Source organism: Bison bison, unplaced genomic scaffold (genome assembly GCF_000754665.1).
Source record: "Bison bison bison isolate TAMUID 2011002044 unplaced genomic scaffold, Bison_UMD1.0 scf7180017864037, whole genome shotgun sequence".
In the NCBI taxonomy this organism is placed as follows: domain Eukaryota; kingdom Metazoa; phylum Chordata; class Mammalia; order Artiodactyla; family Bovidae; genus Bison; species Bison bison.
The window spans coordinates 627,198-644,183 of NW_011494609.1; the positions used below are offsets into that span (position 1 = coordinate 627,198).

At 47.7% G+C, this 16,986-nt stretch overlaps 1 protein-coding gene across 3 annotated transcripts in view; it reads left to right on the forward strand.

Moving 5' to 3' along the window:
* ERG (v-ets avian erythroblastosis virus E26 oncogene homolog) overlaps positions 1–16,986 on the forward strand; it is a 134,953-nt gene that overhangs the window by 46,987 nt on the left and 70,980 nt on the right. For all 3 annotated transcript variants that reach the window (XM_010834816.1, XM_010834818.1, XM_010834817.1), the window contains exon 2: positions 12,947–13,164. In XM_010834816.1, coding sequence (XP_010833118.1) covers positions 12,947–13,164 — 218 coding nt within the window. The remainder of the gene's footprint in view (positions 1–12,946; positions 13,165–16,986) is intronic.

Sequence of the window (16,986 nt, forward strand, 5' to 3'; positions counted from 1 at the left end):
GGCCGTGACGGGCCTTCACCGTGGGGGGCCCTTGGCTGTTTCCACAATGGGAGCTGGCGCCTATGAAAAAGAAAATGAGTTTGTGTTTATGTCTGCTCTATCCGTTGTGCTGTGCGGCCCTTGACAATAGTTAATTGGGAATGAGCATGGAAAGGAAAGGGAGGAATTCCTTGGAACACCTCGGGAAAAGTGGGGCTTCCTACCTAGGCCCCCTGTCTGCAACCCCCCTGCCCTACCCCGCCTCGTGAGAGCCTCAGTCTCTGTAAGACTTTCTGTTAGCAGAACCGTATTTTACTATTACCGGTGTGTGATGTGTTTTATGGAGAACGCCAGAGTTCCTGTCCAGGAGCTTAGGTCCTAACTGCGCATGAAGACTTGAAATGAGCTCTCAGAGTCTGGACTACTTTCCCACGAGCACAGAAGAAGTTATCCCATTGTTGTTTGGTCATTCAGTTGTGTCTGACTCTTTGCAACCCCATGGACTGCAGCACGCCAGGCTTCCCTGTCCTTCACTAGCTCCCAGAATTTGCTCAGATTCATGTCCCCTGAGTCAGTGATGCTATCTAACTGTCTCATCCTTTGTTGTCCCCTTCTCCTCCTGCCTTCAGTCTTTCCCAACATCAGGGTCTTCTCCAGTGAGTCGGCTCTGCACATCAGGTGGCCTGTGTGTTGGAGCTTCAGCATCAGTTCTTCCAATGAACAGTCAGAGGACTTGGCAAATTAAAACCCAGGGCAGCCTGGGAAGCGCCCACAGTTCTCTTTGAACTTGAACTTGCAGGATCATCTGGCAGCTCCCCAGAGGATGGATTTCCCCCCACCCCCAGGCATATATCTGCTCAAAGATGGAGAAATTGGGGCCTGTAGTTGGGCCCTGGCAGGAAGAGAACGTCAGTAGTTAAATACAATAGATTTCATTTTAGAGTGTGGAGGGACCTCAGGAAACATCAGGACACCAGATCCTAGTTGAACAGATGAGGAGGCCGTGGCCCCAGGGCACGCGGCTGCTTCTCACACTAGTCACTCTGTGTTCCTGCCGCTCCTTTTAAATTCCCATGTGTCCATCCGGACACTTGCAGAGTGCATCTGGAGTGATGCAACCGTTGGGGGAATGGCATCCCTTATAAAGATTAAGGGTGTTACGTGCCCCCCTTTAATGGGAAATTTGGGGTTGGAATTTTGCAGGGGTGGGGTAGGTACCTGATGGAAAGGTGCTGAAGTGGTGACAGGTGTGTGCGTGTGTGTGTGTGTGTGTGCGTGTGTGTGTGCGTGTGTGTAGGCCAGGACATCTGCGGCCTCTCACGCTTGCCAGCATTTCCCGTTGTGCCAGAATTTTCTCATGAATAAAATTCTTGGAATTTTCTCGAAAACAATGAATCCATGTGTCAGAGATTCATGGATGAGACACATTCCAGATGTGCGGCGTGCTGTGCTTTTAGCGTCTGGGTGTGTGTTTGGAAAAAGCCAAGCCTAAAGCTGCCTGTTTTCATGGAGCTTCTGGGGAGGAGAGGATGAGATGCCTCCTTTGGGACTCAGAGAAGGGCTGCTCCAACGGAGGAGAGCTGCAGACAGCTCTGTCACCCCTGTGGGCATGGGGTGCCCTTCTCAGGGGCCACTGTGCCTCTTAGAACCCTAATTGCTTGCAGCCTCACGTGTGTGAGAGCGGCTTCAGAAACCAGAAGGGTAGAAGAGTCCCGTGAGCCTCTTGGCAAGACTGCCGCAGAATCACTTCCTTGTCCCATTGTGTTAGGAACCCCATGAGGTTTCAGGGAAAGTTAAGATGAGGAACATCATGAATCCCACATCCTGGAAGAGAAGAGTTTTGCAGAGAAATTTGAGGACTTCCCTGGTGGCTCAGACGGTAAAGCATCTGCCTACGATGCAGGAGACCTGGGTTCAATCCCTGGGTCGGAAAGATAACCCTGGAGAAGGAAATGGCAACCCAGTCTAGTACTCTTGCTTGGAAAATCCCATGGACGGAGGATCCTGGTAGGCTATGGTCCATGGGGTCGCAAAGAGTCCGACAGGACTGAGCCACTTCACTTTCACTTTGAGGAACATCAGCTGGGCTTCCCTGGTGGCTTAGACAGTAAAGAGTCTGCCTGCAATGCAGGAGACCCAACTTCAGTCCCTGGGTGGGGAAGATCCCCTGGAGGAGGGCATGGCAACCCACTCCAGTATTCTTGCCTGGAAAACCCCACAGACAGAGAAGCCTGGCAGGCTACAGTCCATGGGATCGCAAAAGAGTCAGACATGACTGAAGTGATTTAGCAAGCAAGCACACACAGTTCTAGGGAAATTAATGGGAATTATGAGAACGTGGTGTATTACTGATTCACTCATCTGTTCATCCCTACATCCACTCCTTGTACAGAGAACTACAGCAGTGTGCCAGAGAATGTCCCAGTTGTTGCATGCATGCTTGCCAAGTCAGCTTTTTGCAACCCCATGAACTGTAGCCCCTTCGGGCTCCTCCGTCTGTGGGATTTTCAGGCAAGAATCCTGGAGTGGATTGCCATTTCCTCCTCCAGGGGATCTTCCCGACCCAGGGGTCGAACCCACGTCTCCCATGTCTCCTGCAGTGGCAGGCGGGTTTTGTTTTTGTTTTTAACCACTGGCGCCACCTGGGAAGCCCCAGCCAGTTGTTGAGGCTACAGTTGCCAACAGGAAATCTGGATTCCACGCAAAACTTAATTAATGATGAGTTAATCGACATTCAACAAACTAATGTAGAATTGCAACCGAAAACCCACATAAGAACTGGACCAAGGACTATAAAGGCTAAATCACATGAGACTGAGTGCTCTTGACCATAAGACATGTCAGCTCATCCTTCTCCCCATCTTAGATAACGATACCTGACTTTTAAAGTTGGTCCATGACAGAGAAAGAGTGACTTAATGGCATGCAAGAGATGATGCACTTTTCCTGGTTCCTGATGAATATGACTTGAGATGGATATTCCAAACTCTTGTCTTGAATGACATGAAGAATTTGGGTCAGTCACATCAACTTTTTTTGGATCATAGTTGGGATGCAGTACTAAGGTTTATAAAACTTGTCCCGTACGCTAACTCACCTGGCCCACTGGGAGCCCTGGTTGGGAGCGGGATCGCTGTTATCAACATCAGCTTTATAGTTGGAGAAATTGAGACTCACACAAGGATAAGGCGTTGCTTCAGTCGGGCCCAGTTCTTTGTGACACTGTGCACTGTGTAGCCCGCCAGGCTCCTCCGTCCTTGGGATTCTCCAGGCAGGAATACCAGAGTGGGTTGCTATTTCCTCCTCCAGGGGATCTTCCCCACCCAGGGATCAAACCTGGTTCTCTTATGACGCCTGCATTGGCAGCTGGGGTCTTTACCATTAGTGCCACCCAAGAAGCGCAAAGGATGAGGCAGTAGGACTTACAGGTGAATATGCAGTATCCAGGTTTACCTGGGGACGATGTTATAAGATGGATTCTGCTTCAGGAGGGCTGGGGACAACGCAGCCTCCGGATCTGCAGTGATCCCACAGCAGCTCACTGTGGGACTAAACTTGGAGCAGGACAGGGTTGAGGAAGTTTCCGGGGTGACCCAGGGATCAAGGGAGCCTGCGGCTCTTAGCATCGCCAGCTCCCTGCTGCCATGCTGCCTCCAACATTCTGGAGCACCTCCGTCATGCAGCCTAAATGTGGTGGTCGAAAGTGAAATGCAGACCATCTTTTCATCCCAAGTGAATTATTTCAAATCAGAGGAAAGTAAGATGCAGGCTTTTGATGAATGTTCTCTGAGTGTCATGTGATGACAGTGCTTAGAGAAACAAGCACACGTATGCAAAGTCAGGAGTGGAATCCACTCCACACAGAACCAAGAGGGCGCGGAAGGCCCCGAAAGGGTCCGGAGCACATTCTTTGCTCTCATTCTGATGCAGACCCCACAAACAGGATGTTTCCACACATGTTTTTACACTTTTTGTTCATCTCTAAAGAAGGAAAGAAGCCTATGGGGTAAAAAAATGTGTTTCTTTGTAGGAGAACTAAGGAGCCGTTAACATCACTTAAACACACTGTTGCCTTTGTTTTTTAAAACCCAATTTACCGGGGCCTGATGGATATACTAAAAGCTGCAAGGTATTCAATGGGCGTTTGGAGATAAGCAGCCACAAACATATCCATCACTTCCCAAAGAAAGTTTCCTCCTTCCCTCTTATTTATTTTTATGTTTTGTGATAAGAACACTTAGCATAAGATCTCCCCTCTGAGCCAAGTTTGTGCCTGGAGGACACATGGTTTGTTAACCGTGGCGTGCTGCTGTGCGGTAGAACCCTGGACCGTTACTGCCCCTGCACACCTGTGCCCTCTTGCCCTCGGATGGCCAGGCCAAGTATGCCCACCTCATCCTCCTTTCTCCATTGTCTCACACAGCATCTGCACAGAAGTGAGAAAGTAAACAGGAGAGTTGTTTTAAAGTTATGTTTGTGGGGTTTCGAATGTTTGGAGGTTCATTTAAATCTAGTTCTCATTAGGTGGACCCAAACTCTTCTCTGTTGACATTTTTCTCCACTGTGCCAGTCTTCTAGGGTTTCAGCTGCCCCATTGACTGCTTGTCTTCTTGCTTTGCTAATGCTAGTCTTCATTTTCTAGTAAGTCTTCCTGATTTCCTATGTGGTCTAGCGCCATAGACTCTCTCGTTTAAGCCTACGTAGATTTCAGTCATCAACCCTGCAAGTCATGTGCTCCAGGATCACATGACTGAGGATGTAGTGCCAAAGGCAGTTCGTTTCCAAACTCCTAGTCCCTGACTGCACAGTCAGTCTCACAAGTGTATATTCCCTTCTGTTGATGTGAAAAAAGGTTTCAGACTACAGATCTATCGTGGGGTTTTCGTAGAATTTCATGACTTAGTTCTATGATTAATAGAAGTATCAAAAGACATGTTATGTTATGAAGCTATTTGATCGCTAGAAACACACAAACAGACACAAACACACACACACACACGATCCTGCCCTGAAAATGCCTGTATCTTAATAAAGGCAGCAGTTGGAGAATACGTGAGCAAAGAGAATCCCCAGAGCTGGCGAGGCAGCTCACAGCTGAGGAGAAAGCTGGTAAGTTTAGAGCAGGGAAATTCATCAGAAGGTCATGGGGAGACTAGTTTCCAGCTCTTTTCTAAAGGGCTTTGCTTAGGGGAGAGAAAATACCTTTGAGTTTGAGAAAGAAACAAATCAAGGTTAAAGGAGAGAAATCTGGTTCTTTATCCTTTAGGCAACAGTTGCCCCAAAGGGATACCCCAATAAGGACGGTGGCCAGGTTCTCTACAGTGCTCGATGAGCAAAGATAGTAAGGATGAGAGACAGATGGGGGTGTGTGTGTGTGTTAGATGCATGTGTGTGGAAATACATATGTGTGTGTGCATTAACATGCACGTGTGAATAAACATGCATGCATGTGTATATGAATGTGCATGCATGTGTGCACCTACGTTACGTGAGTCTGTGTTGTATATTTATGTATTTTTGTGTGTACATGTATGTATATGAATATGCATGTGTGTAAGTATGAATATATTGCATTGGGCAAAAAAGTTTGTTCAGTTAGTGGATAAAGTGTTTGATAAAGTTCTTCAAAGAAAATGAAAAATATCTTATTTTGACTTAAAACCAAACAAACTTTTTGGCCCGCCCAATATTTGTGTGTATGTGTATGGATATGGAGGTGCATGTGTGTGTGTATGAACGTGTGTATGTATGAACGTCTGTGTGTATGCATATGAATATGGAGGTATGGACGTGTACGTGCGTGGATATATGTGTGTATGAATATGCACAGTGAGAATGCATGTATGTGTATTGTGTATACAAATATATTTGTCTGCATGTATCTCCACACATAATATGGAGATATGGATATGTACGTGCGTGGATGTATGTGTGTATGAATATGCACAGTGTGAATGCATGTATGTGAATGTGTGTATATATTTGCCTGCACGTATCTCCTCACAGTCCTGGGTCTCATTCTTCTAGCGCCAGGCTGGTATTGCAGTTGTAAATGTGTTTGATACGAAGCGATACCACATTGGAGAAATAAGCTCTTAAATGGACCTCATTTGCTTACATACATCTTTCCTTTGAGGTTTATCCAAGATTTTTTATATTTGGGGGGGGGATTAAAATAGCAGTGTGTTAAATGAGAAAAACGTGAGATCAAAGCTAGACACTGCCTTCAATATATGACTTTAATGTTTCCTCTGCTGAAGAATTAAGGAAAGAAAATAATATCAAGAAGGGGTAAAATGATTCCCACGCATACTGACGAGACAACTTCAACTCACAGTGTTTGGCTTTTTTGTCGTAGTTAAAAGTGTTGTAGTTAAAAGGCACTGGTCAGATGAGGTTTCTTGTCTCATGAGATGTTGGCAATATATGAATGCAAAGCTGCTCGTGCTGAGAATAAAATGACTGAAGGCCTGGCCTGTTGTTGGGCAAATGGAGTGGCAGTCTTTCCTAGGTGCCTTGTCTATTTTATTTGTGTTGCTTTTTTCTCCTCTAAATGAGATAAGAGTAGCATCTACTGCATGCACTCTGCCTTGAAGAGAAGTTATGAACAGCTGGGCTTGAGACAACCCAATAAATCATCTTCCAGTATTGCTAGGTCTGCCTCCGTGTGGCTCTCGCTGGAGCATATCGATAAATGTTCCTACCTGCCCACTTCTTCCTGTGCCATATGGATTGCATCCACCTGCAGTGAACACATCACTGATGGCCATCAGTGTGGGCCTGAATTATCTGATTAACCAGTGAAAAGAACAGGTTTGTTGATCAAACTATTGTTGTTCAGTCACTCAGTCACGTCCGACTCTTTGCAACCCCATGGACTGCAGCACACCAGGCTTCCTTGTCCATCATCATCTCTTAGAGCTTACTCAACCTCAGGTCCATTGAGTCAGGGATGCCATCCAACCATCTCATCCTCTGTCGTCCCCTTCTCCTCCTGCCCTCAATCTTTCCCAACATCAGGGTCTTTTCCAGTGAGTCAGCTCTTTGCATCAGGTGGCCAAAGTATTGGAGTTTCAGCTTCAGCATTGGAAGGATTTCCAATGAATATTCAGGGTTGATTTCCTTTAGGAAAGCTAGTAAGAAAAGCTGATTAAGTGTACCTGGGACCCATTGCTGCATAACTTTTAAGACCATAGGAGAACTTGTTGTACTGAATACTTAGAAGATTCCTTCCTAGTCTCCAGCCAACTTATCTACTTGCTCTCCTGACCCCTTACTTCCATCCTCAGTGCTGGGACTCTGGGCGTGTATCCCCTCACCCTTCTCCCGGCCCTCCTCCCCACCAGCATGTCTCTTTCTGGGTGGTTCCATCTCTTGTCTGTGCTGTCAGGGCTGCTCTTTGCTCAGCTGTGATGAGGCCCTGGGGAAACACTGTGCTTCTGGCCAGTCTCTTCTTTCTGCTTGCCACATCCAGAGCGGTGAGTGTCCATCCATGGACCCCGCTGCTGCCTCATCCTCATCCTGACGTCACTCTTCTTCCAAGCCCCTCCCAGTTCTCATCTGTGGGCAGGAAGGCTTCCTGACCTCACCGTGCTATTATCAGGACTGAATGACCAGCGTCATCTCCTTCTTCACGCTTGCGTGTTCAGTCCTGTCTGACTTTGCAGCCCCACGGACTGTAGCCCAAGTAGCCTCTTGGTCCATGGGATTCTCCAGACAAAAATACTGGAGTGGGTTGCTATTTCCTCCTCCAGGGGTTCTTCCCCACCCAGGGATCAAACCCATGTCTCTTGTGGCAAATGCATTGGCAGGCAGATTCTTTTACCACTTGAGCCACATGGGAAGTCTTGGCATGGGATACAAAGTTGAGCACCTAACTGACTCTTTGCAAACCCATGGACTGCAGCCTGCCAGGCTCCTCTGTTCATGGAATTCTCCAGGCCAGAATACTGGAGTGGGTGGCCATTCCCTCCTCCAGGGTCTCTTCCCAACCCAGGGATTGAACCCATGTCTCCCTTATTGCAGATAGATTCTTTACCATCTGAGCCACTAGGGATGACCATAGTTCATAAAATGTAAGATGTCATTGATGATAAAATGAATCATAATTTTTCCAGCCATAAAAGGAGAAGAAATGCTGTCAATAACCCATGACATGCCATCAATGGTGAGATGCATCCAGATTTCAGAGCTGGTAAAATGTGGAATATGGCATATCCTAAAGAAAAAAAAAAACAGTGAAATAGAATTTAAGGGGATGCTCAAATGAGCTGCTTACCAGTGTAAACTGGTTTATTAAGTGATGGATCAGCTGTTTCTGAGTCAAGAGAAGGTATTGATGTCATAAAGGTGTTGGCTAAAAGATGTCGTTTTCATAGCAATGGAAGCAGTTACGTGATGTACCAGATTCTGGTTGGTTATGCGTGGGAGAAAAGGCGAACTGTGGAGTTTGGATGGCCTTGGCTTCCTAAAGTGGAAGTTGTATTGTGATAGCAAGGGCTTCTATAAGAATTTTTTTTTTTCCTGAAGTGTGACCATAATCTTAACATGCTTATTCCACTTGGTTTTCCATTTGTTTTTCATAAATTTGAGGCACATAAGACTTGAGGAATCTGAGGGTTGCCTTGGGAATCCTGTCTTTTGGACATCTAGTTCTGGCCATTTTCTGGGTTTTTGAAAACCACGTAAGGACCATTTCCCTCTGAATGGTCTCCTGGCTCCAGCTGTGAAAGAGAGCCGATCATTCTTTAAGACTTTGTTAGTTTCAACACTTTACCACACCCAGATTTTCATGAAAATTTAAGTATGTTGTGTTCTGTGTATTGACATTTCAGTGTTTTTATGAACCATGGGGATCAAAAGTTAGAAGCCAAATTGAGTCCAGACCCTTATTTTATAATTCTTCTGCTGGAACCATAGGAGCCTCTCAAAATATTCATCTGTTACAGAAAAAAATTCATGTGCTACAGGACCTCTGAAATCTTTTGCTGGAAATGTCAGTATGCTTAAATGTGCATTCAACTCTTTTTTTTAATATAAGCATTGTGGGTCCTTTGTTGTACCCAAATCTAGTTACCTAAAAACAGAATAATATTTTAGTCTTACGTTTGAAATGTAATCTAGTTGAGTTCTCTTCACTTTCTGGAACTATTGGTCAACTGCTATGACCAAAGTCCAAAGGAATGGTCCTCATATGTTGTTGGTGTATTCAGCATTTAAATAATAATAAACACTATGTACTAACACAGCGGTCCCATTTCTTTGGGGGGCCATTTGCTTAGAATTTATGCGTTTCTCCTAAGTTCATAAAAACGGCATTGGTCGCCTGCCACCGGCCACATCAGAATATTCCAGCTTTCTGAAGCTACAGAAAAACACCCCTACACACCAGCACACACCAATCTAAAGTTCACGTCTTTTTATAGTAACATAGAGGCAGGCATATTAAATTATTATGCCACGTTTCTGCCAGGTTTGGACTTCTTTTTTTTTTTCTTTTAATTCTCTGTTATAAAGCAACCAAAACAGTCCCCGAGTCCCCGAGGCTGGCCGAAGGTTCTGAGGGAATAAGCCATACATGTTAACTAAGGCATCTGCCCACACCTTTGGCAGGTAGGCAGGTAGGTAGGTGAGATGGCTGTGGATGAGGAGGGAAGCCAGGTGTCAGGGGAGCACGGAGAGCACCCGTCGAGGCCAAGAACAGTCAGTTGCAGAGCTGGAGACAAGGGCCTCATGTGGTCCTGGTTACCAGGCCCTGTGCAGCGGTCCATTCTGGTTTTAATCCCACTGGGCTCGCTCGTTTCCCAGCTTTGAAGTCCCAGGGCCGCTGGGGTGGGAGAATCCTATGCCTCAGCCTTTGTCATTCATCCTGGGACCAAAGGGATGATGAAACCTGCAGGCAGTAGGCAAAGTCACGTGGGTGGTGGTTGGCCTTCCTTTTCTTCTAAAGAACAGCCGTCAGCTTTAGGGAGCCTCCTCGTTTGAAGCAGGTCTCTGAAAGCCACCCTTAGTTTCTTTCTACCCCTTCATTGTTCTGATGTGCTGAGTTGGTGTGTGTGTGTGTGTGAGTGTGTGTGTATCTGATTCCATTTATTATTTATTTTTTCCTCACTTGTACTAAGTCCTAGATGTTTGGCTGCTTTGGCTTACTTAGCATCCCTCCTGGGCACGCTCTCTTGTCTTTCCAGAATACGGACCACATGTCACCCCTTTTGAAATGAAACGTTTTATCCTAAAGCTGTCTCATTTTTAGACGACTTCTCCTCTAGCGAAGAAAAGCAACTTTTGCTCTTCCGAAGGCTATGGCCGTCCTCATGAAGGATTCATGCAGAGGAGAGTTTTTCAGATGTGCAGGAAAGCTGTGTGCCCCCCGTATCTCTAGCTTTTATCAATTTCTTCCCCTAAATCGATCTCCGTTAACTTTGATTTCTTTCTTTAGAAGACCATGTGGTGAAATAATGCTATGCCAGATGTGAGGATAGGTTCCTCCCGCCCCAAACACACACTGAAGCGTTGTTTCAGTTCTCGTAAGCTGATCCAGTGTCTAAATCCTATACTGCGTTTACATCTTTGGTCATTGGGTGTGTTTGCCAGAATATCCTGCTTTATCTAGGGGATACACTCCTATTTTCACATCGTTACTCTTTGTGCTGTGAAAGCCTTCTTCTTACTCATTTATGATGTGAAGTCTGTCCCTCGCATTTAGCCCATTTCTGCCAGTTTATTCGTGTTTCTCTTAAGCCAGTGAGCCAATGCTAACATTACATAGTATGTTATTCCCCTCCGAGGCTTGGTGGGGTCTGCAGGACCAGGCAGGAGAGCCTTGTTTTCTTTGTCCTGAGTGTGTAAAAAGCATTCTCTCCAGTGCTGCTATGGGAAGGCAGACCCTGTTTTGCAAACTTTATTGAAGAAGCTCTAATTTTGCCTTTGTGGATTAGCAGGACTGCACTAAGTCCGTGGTGCCGATTTGATTTTTAACCCAGCATCTGTGAGTTGAGACTCCTTACATCCGCTCGCTCCATTTGTGATCTGTCCAGGGAGCCCCTAGATTCAGGTTCCCCCCTCAACCTCCCGCCCCACTCCCCATCTGCCATGCCCGTTTCTCAGATTGGTGCTGTTTGCTGATGTGTTTGCTTTTGCTGGGTGGTCAAGATGCCTGCTTTGTGTTCTTTTTGTCTTTCCTGTGCCTGCTTCGGGCTCTCCGGTTGGCCCAGCACACGGTTTTGTAGAGTTCGTGTTACTGTTTAAATCCTCAGCTCACTGTTTCCCCAAACATCACAGGGCTCTGGTTCTAAGGGATTTTAGCCATGTCAGTGGGGAGCGGGGGCTGTTACCTCCGCACAGTACCCCGAGTGGCTACCACTCAGATCCAGAGCATTGAGTTTGTTCTTGTGATTCTCCCCACTCACTGATTCATAGCACACTGTGCCCCGCTGGCTGTGAAGTTCATTCACTTGGAGAGTGATGAAGTTGCTCCCTGGGTAGGTGGGGGGAGGTATAATGGGAGGGGGTACACACTGGATTGGGGGGTGCTTTGTGAAAATGCGTGTGCTCCCTAAAGATTCAGATACTTCTTTGTATCTGTAGGGAGGGAGGTTTTCTTTTAGAAAGGCTGCTTTGAAGAGCTTTATTATTAATATTAACAACTGGGGTGAAGAAGAGCATCCTGACTTAAGTATCAATTCAAACAAGAACGGAGTGCTAACGCAGACCCACATCCCAAACTGAGAAATGTTTAAGAAGAACGTCCTAGGCTCTGGGGGCAGGAGGGAGCTGATGATAAAACACTCATTGGCGTCCTCATGAATTCCCTGTTTGATCTTGGGTTGCTCACTTCCAGGTGAGATCTAGACCTTTCCGGATCTCAGATTCTCTCCTCTGGGGGATGGGAAGTCCAGACCAGAAGGTTGCCATAGTTTTCCATTTTTAAAAAAATGTGTGATGCAAACAGCATTTGCTTCTCCAAAGCTAATAGCAGTACCAAGGGTGTTTAAGAAATGGAATAAATGTGAATTCCCATACGGACTTTTTTTTTAACTATAGAAAGCAGAATTGGATTGTGTTGTATTCTGTGTAGCTGCTGCATGAGGTATCATTCAAGCAGCTGAGAGTTCCCAGTCATATTTGGCTTTGTGGATTTGGCTGTAGAATGTCAGCCTGGCCATAGGCTAACCACTTGTTTGACTTAAAGCCTCAGAAGAATGGTTCAACAATGGCACATTGCTGTTTATTTTCAACAAATCATGCAAAATGAGCAGAGATAGGAATAGAAATCAAGGGTGAAAAAGAGCTATTCACTGGTATAGGTATTTTAAACATCCTAGAGGCCTCTGGTTAATTCACAGCATTTTTTTTTTTTTTGGTTCATTTATCATCCAGATGTTCGCCATCATGGAAGCACCACTTGAAACTCTATCTCAGCTAATAACTTAGAAATGGAAAAATTCGTATCTTTGTCTGTCTGTCCTTTGGTGCCCCATTTCCCCCACACTCTTCTTCTAAGTAGCTCTTCTTTAAAATCTCCTGGGAATGTGGCAGTTTTGCCAGATGCTTAGGTGTTAGTGGGCACATGTCTGCTTTTTAATCTTCGTGACCATGCTGTACCCTGTCTGGTTGAATTATAGATTGCATTTGTCAAATAATGACACATGCAATTGGATGTCTTCTAAGACCTTTGAAATTCAACTTCCTTGAGTCGAGATTAAAGTGGATATTATCTGCACGGCTGCAGTCAGGCCTGGGATGTTTGGGGACCTGCAGGAAAGTTTTTCTGGGTCTGCCAGTTCCAACTTTTACCTTCTTTGGGAAAGAAAGCCAGCTCCTTTTTTCTTCTGAAAGGTAGAAACAGACACCAGAAAAGGTACCTAAACAGTGGGGTCCCAGTTAGAGATGACTCTGACGTTAGCGACTTTCTGCAGCACGGCTGTTCCTTGGCATGTCCTGAAGGTGTGTCTCTCTGGGCGTTTAGGAAGCGTTATCAGTCGTGAGCGAGGACCAGTCACTGTTTGAGTGCGCCTACGGCACGCCGCACCTGCCCAAGACGGACATGACCGCGTCCTCCTCCGGCGACTATGGACAGACATCCAAGATGAGCCCGCGCGTCCCTCAGCAGGACTGGCTGTCTCAACCCCCAGCCAGGGTCACCATCAAGATGGAATGTAACCCTAACCAGGTGAACGGCTCAAGGTAAGGAGACCGCGGGCTCGGATCCTCCCGGTTGCCTGGGTCCCCGTCCCCTGAAAAGGCCGAGTGAAAATGGATGGCATTGCCCCCAAGACATTGCACAGGAACCCTGGGCGAGGCTGCGAAAATGTGTTCGCCAGTGGTTTGCGCGGAGGACAGAGGTTGTGAAAAACCGGTAGTCTATTTACTGAGAACTCGCTTTGAAGAGATGTGCAGTTCTAATTTCCCAGGCATGAGGGCGGCGTGGGAAGGGGGGCCTTGCCCACATACGGCAGAACTCATCTCGGAGGGTTTTCTTGCCTGGAAAGTAAAACTGTCTTCAGTTTAAACGGTGGGAGAGTGTCAGCCCGTGGGCCGGCGGCACCGCGCACGTCTGCCCCACGTGATGCTGCGGATGGAACCGCGGCCTGTGTCCGCCTGCCCCTCCCCCGTCACCGTCTCTGAATGCGTGCTTTTCCCTCTCCTCTTTACTTACACTGAAAACCAAGCACCAGCGTCACCCCTAAGTGTTAACTCTTCTGAGTGTGTCATGCTGCTGTCACCTAAATGCAGCGAATTAGCGAACGTGTTATCCCGGGCACTTAAAAGCATTTCATCAGACGCCGTTTTGAAAAGTAAAACTGATTTCAGTTATGATATAATGGGTGCATGCATGCTAAGTCGCTTCAGCCGTGTCCAACTCTGCAACCCTATGGACTCTAGCCTGCCAGGCTCCTCTGACCGTGGCATTCTCCAGGCACGAATGCTGGAGTGGGTTGCCATGCCCTTCTCCAGGGGATCTTCCCAACCCAGGGATCGAACCTTGAGTCTCTTCTGTCTCCTGCGTTGGCAGGGAGGTTCTTTACCACTAGTGCCACCTGGGAAGCCCTGTGATGGAATATCCCATATACATTCAGGAAGAATCATTTAAATTCCCAGGACAAAGAGAATTTCATTTAAATTTGCATAATCTGCCTAGAGTCACGAGAACAGCTCACCTTTTCTGGTGCTTTACTTCATAGAAAGCCCTTTTGTATGCATCCAGTGGCCACTCCAGTACTCTTGCCTGGAGAATCCCAGGGACGGGGAAGTCTGGTGGGCTGCAGTCCATGGGGTCGCTAAGAGTCGGACACGACTGAAGCAACTTAGCAGCAGCAGCAGCAATGGCCTGTCAGTCTTCTAAGCAGCCCTGAGAGGAATGCTCGTCCCCATTTGGTGGATGAGGAAACTGAGACCCAGGCATTTTCTGGCCAACCCAAAGCATCACTTCAAGCAACTAGGAGATGGCTCCAAACCAAGGGTGTTTGATTCCACACCCAGTGCACTTTTCCACTCTGTTGCAGCTACAGGGGACCCTTTTTGCTACTTACATATTTTAATGCTCAATATGTTTTTAAATAAGTGTTGTGTTTTATACATGCTGGAGACCATCGAGTCAACTTCTAGCGTGGTGTCGGTGAAGGTGCCAAATCAGAGTCCCCAGAGGGAATGTCACCCATGAGGCTGGAGGTGCCAGACACAGAGGTGGGAGGTGCTAAGGTTTACCGGGGCTCCAGGGAGTCGTTCACTTCCGTGCATCTCGTTTCTTCTCGGAAGCGGGATGTTGCCTCTCTGCTGTGATGCTGGTCCCTGAAGTGGATTCTAGCCAAGGTGGGCTCATCCTGGGCCTCATCGAGGGAAAACTCCTAGACTTCGGAAAGGACCTGGGTGGGATTGCAGTCACAGAGTCCAGCAGGTTCCTCTTTACATCTGCTGCTGCCGCTAAGTCGCTTCAGTCGTGACCGACTCTGTGCGACCCCATAGACGGCAGCCCGCCAGGCTCCCCTGTCCCTGGGATTCTCCAGGCAAGAACACTGGAGTGGGTTGCCATTTCCTTCTCCAGTGCATAAAAGTGAAAAGTGAAAGTGAAGTCGCTCAGTTGTGTCCGACTCTTCACGACCCCATGGACCGCAGCCCACCAGGCTCCTCCATCCATGGGATTTTCCAGGCAAGAATACTGTGCCATTGCCTTCTCTGCTCTTTACATATAATACGCATAAATATGTCATAGGTGAATCCTGTCCATCTAATAGAATGTTTCCACTGACCGTTCACTGCATTTGCTCCTGAGACTTGCTCTGTTCTGAAGAATGTAGCCATGTTTATTTAGTAGGGTCGCTGTGCTGCCAGCCCTCTAAACAGCAATGGATTCTCTTTTTTTGTTGTTGTTTAATTTTTTTTAACTTTACTTTGTGTCAGGGTACAGCCAATTAACAAACAATGTTGTGATAGTTTGGGGTCAACAGCAAAGGGACTGAGCCATCCATCTAGATGGATCCACTCTCTCCCCAAAATCCTCTCCCATCCAGGCTGCCACGTAGCACTGAGCAGAGTGGTGGATTCTGTTTCTAATGGAGTCACGTGATCCCATACACGCCAGGATAGTCACGATGGGGTGGGGGGCGTTTCTAAAGAGGTCTTCTTCCAAGGCTCGTCTCTACCTGTGGGAAATACATCAGCATGGGTGTCGCACACGTGTGTGTGTGTCTGTGCACGCGCGTGTGTGAGAGAGACAGAGACAGATGGAGATGGAGGGGGAGAAGGAGAAAGAATCAGAGAAAGCACTTCGGGCAAAGGGCACCAACGTGGCTTCCAGCTGGCAGTTAGCAGGGGGATCTGTGCCCTGGCCCTTTTTGCCAAGTCTGGCCTCAGGCCAGCTCTTGGAGTGCCAGTCTGGATTTAGAAAGGCTCAGAAAGGAGCCTGAGCCAGGAGGTGAGAACGATGTTGCAGAAGTGAGACTTTCCTTCTGGCCAGATTTAAATGAATGAACAAATAAGCAAACAGAGGAATAGATAAATAAGGGAGGCGCTTGAATACCGTTTCCTCCGATGTAGGTCTGTGCTTTTCCTCAGGAGACCACGTCCACCTGCCCTCCTGGCTGGACCGTGGGGGCCACCTTCCCAGCCCAAGGTTGGTCACCCCAGGAATTTGGGATGGGGTGGGCTGGGGGGGTGTTGCTCAAGGCAGCCTTGAACTTGGCCTTGAGGCGTCAAGTCCCTAAGAAAGACACGACCCCTGGGAAGCTACTCTTGTGTTCCTGGCTAACTGGGGAACTTGTCTTGGCAGTTGCAAAGCGGTGGCTCAGGCAAGGGTCCCTTTCCTGGGAAATGAAACCATGTGTGGAGGATCTGGACCATTTTCTTGTAGGGGAGTAACAGTAGGGAAGCATCAGTCATTTCTTCTCCCAGGCTCTCATGGAGCTCTGCAATGCTCAGAGGTGTCCCATCAGAGGCTCTTTAAAGGCAGTTCCAGCTTTGGGAGAAAACCGGGAAGTGCTTTGGTGGCGGCTTCCGGGGGAGGCCACCTTGTCAGCATCTCCGTCTTCTTCCTGGATGCATGGTGGTGCCTGCCCAGTGGGCACTGCCCAGGACGAGCACATGGCTGACCCACATGGCCTGTGAGCCAGAGCTGAGTATGTCCTGGATGGGAAATGGTGCAGCTGCTGTGGACTGGTGCGGGGGAGGAAGCTCAGCTCGGCGGGTCTGAGCTATGACACAGATGTCAACCGGTCCCCCAGTGCCGTTCCCTCTCATCCAGAATGTTCTGGAAACACAGGAGGGTGGCATGTGTTGATCCTCTCTGGAGGAGAGGCTTCTGCCCGTTCTTCCTGAGCTCAGCGTCCACGGGAGTCCAGCGTGGTGGGGCCTGGCCTTGCCGTGTCAGTCGGGTTCTCCAGAGACAGGACCAGTAAGGTACCTGCTGAGGAGATTTGGTGTAAGAAGTTGGCTCATGCAGTTCCAGAGGCTGTCAAATCTGACATCTGTTGGGCGTGCAGTGGCAGGCTGGACACTCAAGCAGGCGTGGAT